This window comes from Nannospalax galili, unplaced genomic scaffold, assembly GCF_000622305.1.
Source record: "Nannospalax galili isolate Female #2095 unplaced genomic scaffold, S.galili_v1.0 scaffold1128, whole genome shotgun sequence".
Lineage (NCBI taxonomy): Eukaryota > Metazoa > Chordata > Mammalia > Rodentia > Spalacidae > Nannospalax > Nannospalax galili.
The window spans coordinates 1,841,686-1,848,954 of record NW_008358632.1 but is presented as its reverse complement, the minus strand read 5'-3'; the positions used below and the strand labels follow the sequence as shown (position 1 = coordinate 1,848,954).

At 40.3% G+C, this 7,269-nt stretch overlaps 1 protein-coding gene across 1 annotated transcript in view; it reads right to left on the bottom strand.

The window, feature by feature from the left end:
* Nsf (N-ethylmaleimide sensitive factor, vesicle fusing ATPase) overlaps positions 1-7,269 on the bottom strand; it is a 171,834-nt gene that overhangs the window by 54,566 nt on the left and 109,999 nt on the right. The window contains exon 12 of the mRNA XM_008821914.2: positions 5,790-5,977. Within this exon, the coding sequence (XP_008820136.1) occupies positions 5,790-5,977 (188 nt within the window). The remainder of the gene's footprint in view (positions 1-5,789; positions 5,978-7,269) is intronic.

Below are 7,269 nucleotides of genomic sequence, written 5' to 3'. Positions count from 1 at the left end.
ATTTACTCTCTCTCTCTCTCTCTCTCTCTCTCTCTCTCTCTCTCTCTCTCTCTCTCTCTGTAGGTCAGAGGACAATTAATTTGTGGAAGCCACTTCTCTCCTTGTGGGTCTAGGGGAGGCTTGGTGGCAGGTACCTTTACTGGCTGAATCATCTCACTGGACCCTCTAAGTTTGTTTTTTTTAAACTTAAAACATTTTTATTTTATGTGCATGGTGTTTTGCTGTATGAAGCGCACCATGTGTGTGCAGTACCCATGGAGAGCAAAAGAGGGCATCGGATCCCCTGGAACTGGAGTTATAGACAGTTGTTAGCTGCCATGTGGGTGCTGGGAACTGAACTCAGGTCCTGTACAAGAGTAGCCAGTGCTCTTAACTGCTGAGCCATCTCTGAAGCCCCACCTCTAATTTTTTTTCAAATGAAATGTTATGGGAAATCAGTATCTCCAAAAAGAATTATGAGTGTTCATAATACAAAAACATCTATAGTTTTATAAAGCTTGCTCATATCACTTCAATCCATTTATCACACTTGTTCCATACTAGACAAATGCAGACATGATGACAAATAAGTCATCAAGGACAGATGTAGGACTTCCTTCCTAGATACCACTACATATAAGTTTTAAGTCTGATTTAATGGCATGTGTAAGACATATATTCTTGATTGATAGTTGAGTGAGCTGGGACAGAATCCTGTTAAAATCCCAGAAAAGCCATCAGCCTAGTTTTAAAACCCCCACCCACAGAGTCCTAATTTTTTTAAACCATATTTTGCATTTTGACTTACTCTTACAATAAAACTAAATCCAAATGACAGAAACATATATGGCAACATGAAATAAAATCTTGTCATTTATTCATTTGCCAAAATTTACAATGGATTTCAGACTGAGGCTTAAGAAAGAATTCATACAATCAATTAAAGGTAGAAAAATTGGGCTTAGGAAGACAAATATCACATGTTCTCGCTCAGATGAGGGAGCTAAAAAAGTTGCTTTTATAAAAATAGAGAACAGAATAGTGGTTAATAGCTAGGCATGATGGTGCACTTAGCCCATAAATATATCTAAATGTATCTAATTGTTATTTATTAATTTAAAAATATTAAAATTATTTATTTATTTATTCTTTTTATATGAATAAGTTTTGCTTGCACGTATAAGTGCACCCAGGTTGTGCAATGCCAGTGGAGGCCATAAGAGGGCGTTGGATCTCCTGGAGCTAGAGTTACAGAAGATTGTTAGCCACCATGTGGGTGCTGGGAACTGAACCCTGGTCCTCTGCAAGAGCAGCCAGTGCTCTTAACCACTGAGCAATCTCTCTAGACCCTTAAACATATTTTTAAATTTAAGACAGGCACAGTGGCTTATATCTGTGATCCCAGCATTTGGGAGGATAGAGCATTCTAGGCCAGCCTGGACTATACAGTGACAGTAGCTGGGGTTACACAGGACCTCTCAACAGCAATAACAATAACAGGTTGTAAATGAATTAGAACAACTGGAAACAAATAGTTTTCAGGCACTCCAGGCATTTTTAAAGTTACCTAATTGTAAATAATATTCTAGTGGCAAATTATTCCTACTTCATTAAACTAAATGTTGGGAAGGATTTCTCTTAGTCAACATTTATTATTTTATCCAAATCAATATAATCTTATTTTTAAAAACCAACAATTCTGAACTTTTGCTCATTCAGAAGATCTTTTCTCATTTGTGTAAATTAGTAAGATAGTTCCTGCATTTTATTTATATCTGCTAGTCAGTAGAGAAGAGGGCAACATCTTTCAGCTTATACCAGCAGAAACTCATAAACCTGTATTTCAACACTAGCAAATATCAGTGGGTCACCCTTAAATTTCATAACCTTTTAAATCTGACCTTTCCAGGTTCTTATCATTCCTCTTAAATTAAGGGTAGAATGACTTTAATCAATCAAAAGGTCTACAGAAAATAAGAAATAATTTTACTGAAGTTCGCATACAGAGCTCAGAACTTTGATTCAGCTGTAAAGCGTTTATGTGTGTGTCCTCTGTTTATTCCTTTCAACAGATCAGAGAGGAAATTTGGGTTAGGAATCTTCTCTACCTGAAGCAGAAATTTCTCTCAAAATAAAAACAACCAAATGTTAAATGGTTTTAGTTGATCAAAAATATGGGTTCAAGTATAGATGACACAAACACCAGATAGTTAATGACTAGATGTTCCACTTGTTTCAAAATAACTAAAAACACTGCTCAGTAGGAAAGACTTACATTGTCCACCAGACTAAATCTTTTTCAGGACTGTTTTGAAAAGGAAATAAAAATGAAGCTTACAATGCAGTTTTATACCATTAAGAACAGAATATCATAACAAACTGTTGAATGTTTTAGATGTTTTAAAGTTCTACCTTTTAAATTTTATTTTCTTTCTTAAATTTACCATTATTATTTTGTGTGTGTGTGTGTGTGTGTATATGATGGGGGGGAGGTCATGCATGCCACACTGTATGTGTGAAGGTCATAGGACAACTTGCGGGAGTCAGTTCTCTCCTTCCACCAGGTAGGTTCTGGAAATGGAACTCAGGTTGTCAGCTTGGCAGCAAGTACCTTCAACAGCTGAGCCATCTCATCTCACTGCTCACGGCAAGGAGGAAGAATGAAAAAAACAGGCTTTGCATGGATGAATGGATCCATGCTATCCACGGCCCAACTCTAAATTCTCATGCTATCTAGACCTTTGGGAAAATGGGCTAAGAGTTACTGTCTTTATGCAGAGAAACTGTGAGTATGGATACGGTTTATTAAAAATACATTACAGGGGTGATGAGATGGCTCAGCAAGTAAAGGCACTTGCTGCCACCTCAAAATAAATAAATTTAATTTAAAGTATATGGATGGACTATGTGCCCAGTACTTAGGGGGAGCTGTAGGAGATTCAGAGGTGAATAAGATATGGACTTAAAGGCTAGAACACAGATGGGCAAACCTTTTTTGGAAAGGTTTTTCAGGCCATGTAGCTTCTGTGCAGACAAACAGTCATTATAGCATAAATACAGCCACAGATGAAACACAAATTAATGGATCTGACTGCATTTCAAGAGAAAGCTTTATGCATAAGAACTAGTGACTAAGCAGGTTTGGTAGCTGTAGTCTAGAACCATTAACTGCATGCCCTCAAATAACTACAACATATTCAACCTCACTCTTCAGGCTTTTGTTACCACCTGCCTGATGTATTATAAAAAAGTTCCCCTCTCTTGTCTTGTGCCACCAACTCCACTCCCCTAAATACTCCACTTGACACAGCTGCCAGGCTGATCTTATGTTTTAACACTATGTCACTACTATTCTTAAAACTCTTCAATGGTTTAACACTACTCACAGAAAAAAGTCCGTACTTCTTAGGAGAGTACAAAAGACTCTTTGTGTTCCATCCCCTGCTTTAGTCTCCTGACTTATCCCCAACAATGTCTCTCTCCAGCACCCCTCCCCTAGCTTCCATGCTGAAGCAGTACTAAATTACTCTGACCCATTATGCTACTCTGTCCCTGTTCCTCTGCAAACGTTGCTCCCTCTACACACCAAGAGCCACTCACATCCTCCTGGAAAATTCCTCTGCAAAGGTTTCTCTGACCTCGCAGGCTGACCACATACAAAGGTTTTGACTTCCTCGATCATTTTCTGTTTTTGCATGTGCTGCACAATAGTCAGCAGTTTCTTTCTTGACGTTATAGCATTAACACCTTGTACAGCATGCAGTATACAGTCGGTACTAAATGTGTGTGTGTGTGTGTGTGTGTGTGTGTGTTGGGGGGAGGTTTTGAGAAGGAGCCTTGCTATGTGACCTTGGGTGGCCTGCTGCTTGCTTTGTACTCCAAACTGACCTCAAAATCACAGCAAACCTCTTGCCTCAGCCTCCCAAGTGCTGGGATTATAGGCACACATCAGGAAGCCCAGTAATGTATCTATTTTGTATATAAATTGTTAAAGAATGTGTTTATTATTTTTTTAAAAATATTTTATTATTTTATGTGTAGAGTGTATTGCCTGCATGTGTGTAAGTGCACCCGTGTCATGCAATGCCTGCAGAGGTCAGAAGAAGGCAGCAGATCCCTGGAACTGGAGTTACAGATGGTTGTTAGGAGCCATGTGAGTGCTGGGAATCGAACCTGGGTCCTCTGCAAGAGCAGTCAGTGCTCTTAACCACTGAGTCATGTCTCCAGCCCAAGAATGTGTTTATTATCAGTACATGCATGCATGCATGATGGGTTGGGGGAAGCTCCTGAAATCGCAGGTGTGGGTTCAGTGGAGCTGGTTCTTTCCTTTCATCTTCATGTGGGTCCAATAATCAAATTCAGGTTGTCAGGTTTGCACAGGAAGCACCTTTACTGGCTGAACATCTCACTAAACCAAGGAACCTATTTTGAATCGAAATCAGTTGGAGGAATCATACATGAGATTTTACTGTTTCAGAAAGAAAGAACATTCTTGAAAGGGAAAATTGGAAAAGGCTTAAGCAAAGGAGAGCACACAGGCCAGGTGAAAAGAGGTAAACTAAGGGCACAATGATTCACCAAAGAGCATACACACTCACAAAAACCAAAGCAGAGAGAAAATAAAATAATCTTTGATAACTGGTGAGTTTTCCAGTTTGGCTGAAATATAAGGAGAAAAAACAGGAAAACGTATGGAGGGGCCAGTTAGTCAGATCCAGGACCTTCAAGACCAGGCTAGAAGTCTGTACTTGCTCTGTAGATGATGGCTACCATGAAGGGCAGAGCGCTCTACAAGGAGAAGGTGAGACAAAGAGAAGTGGCAGTGGCAAGGACAGCAGAAGACAGAACCGATAACATCCACAGGTGATCTGACCCAAGGCTCAGAGCCTGTGAATCAGAAATAGCTCTGCAATCTTGAGCCTAGGAAACTAGCATAAAAAGAGAGAAGAGTAGGAAAGAAAGCAAAAAGTGAATTTGTTTTTTAGAATATCAAATGTGAAACCTGAGCACACATCCAGGTAGGGTTATTTTAATGAAGAACACTTTCAGGAGTTCTTTATTTACCAAGCCTTATCTAACAAAAGTACCTTGATACATACTGTTACCATGGTAGCTTTGCTATTATTTAAGACAAGCAGGGCAGTGGTGCATGCCTGTAATTCTATCTACTCAAGAGGCTGAGACAGGAGGATCACAAGTTCAAGGCTTGCTTGGGATACATAAAGCTCAAGGCCTACCAGGGCAACTTATCAAGACCCTGTCTCAAAATAAAAATAATGAAAAGAGCTGGGACATAGCTCAGTGATAGAACATAGCACTTTGTAAGGCCCTGAATTCACCCCTAATTCCTCAAGAACAAAAGACAAAACAAAGCCCCAAATCCTAACATTTGCACTAATTATAAGCATGTCCATTTTCCTGACTCTGAACCTCTTAAAGCAAGAGGTCAAGATTCATCACTTTTTGTGTCTCTAGCCTAAAACCTTAACAAGTATTCAGTGTGTCTGCTGCATGAAACAGCTCCTGGATACTGAATACTCAGCTATTTATGACATATTATAACATAATACAGCATAAAGATTGAAATAAAACAAACAACAAATCTTGAAAGTCTGTGTCAGGAGGTGGCAACCTAGGGCAGATGCTATTATGTCCGTCGCCTACTCTGTAGATTGAGCAGCAGCCAATATACCCTTACTCCAGCTCTCTTCTCCACCCAAAGTCAGCATTACTCTCCTTGGCACAGAAAGAAAAACAGGCATGACACTCAGAGGCTGGACACCCTCACCTATTTAGTTGATCTCCCTCACCTTTATGTGTCTGTTCATAGCAGTGGACTGTGCTGCTCTCACCAGACCCTCGAGTTCGGCACCACTAAAATTCTTGGTCTCCACGGCCAGTTCTTTAATGTCCACATCTGCAGAGAGTAACTGATGCCCCCTCATCCTTGCTGTGTGGATGTGCAGGATCTGTAGTCGACCTTTCTCATCCGGCAAGCCTAATAAAATGAAAAGAAAACAGACATTTTTTCAATCGTTAAGAGTCCATCAAGCCTAGCTAGTTTCGAAAACCAGAGGGAACCATGTTACTCCAACAACCTACTGACAAATTATACATACCAGATCAAGGAATATATGTCTAGGTAAGGTTTATCTGAGAACAATTGGTCTTTGCCCAAGCTTTATCTACATGGCACATGGTAATGGTCTTTCCCAAGATTTATCTACGTGACACACAGTAATTAAAAGTACCAGACTTGTGGAACTAATCTTCTTGGATGTTTAACAGGACATACTTTGAGGCCTATACTATTTTTGTCAGAGGGACATAAAGGACATTTTTTCTCCTTGCCCTCCTAAGTCGACTAGTTCCAGGGGACTATGAGCATCTCCAAAATATCCTGTAATTGTGGTGGGTCATCTGTCCTCTTGATCAAGAAAGCCGAGGAGACCCCATGAGATGTACATGAACCAGTTTCCAGTCTACAAAGAGGAGGGTCAACACAGAGGAATCATTTCCTCCATGCTTCCAAGCAAAGCCAACCATGGTTGAGCAGGACCTTTGACTTATCTTCACATAGGTGGAACTGGTAAAAGAAAGGAGCCAGGGGCTCCTCCCAAGCCCATGTGACACCTGAGGAGCAGATCCTCAACAACCTTAAGAGTAATAATAAATTGGTTTATCTCGGCCAACTGTATGGCCTTAAACACCCAAAAGTAAAGTATAACCAAATTAAAGGGGCCAATATAATTTCTTAAGAGTCCATTTGCATAACTAAAGGCTACATAACAAGCAACAATGCCAGACAGGCAATACCTTCTTTTGAGTTGTTGGCCAGGGTGGCCAAAGGGACTCCCGGATAGTAACCCAGCATAGAACTGGGAAAATAAACGGCAGACCCCAATCTTATCTAAAGGACTATTGACAACTGATTACTGCTAGATTAGGAACAGCTGACCCTCCTAAAACAAATACCTCTAGATAGGCTGACTAGATTCACCAGAAGGGCAAGCAGTGGAGAAGGGCTGGGGGTGCCAACAACACAGCAGAGAGTAGCAGGGATATCAGAGTATAAGGGATCTAGTGGGGGGAAGGGAGGCTATGGGAGGGTGCCATTGGGGAAGTGGGTGTATAGTCGAATAAGATGGTTTGGGATGTTCTGTGTGATACACACACACACACACACACACACACACACACACACAAACAAATTTTAAAAAATGTATTATATTTGAGGAGGAAGCATGGAAATTTACGTCATGCTAATTAGTAGAGGTGATAAACATTACC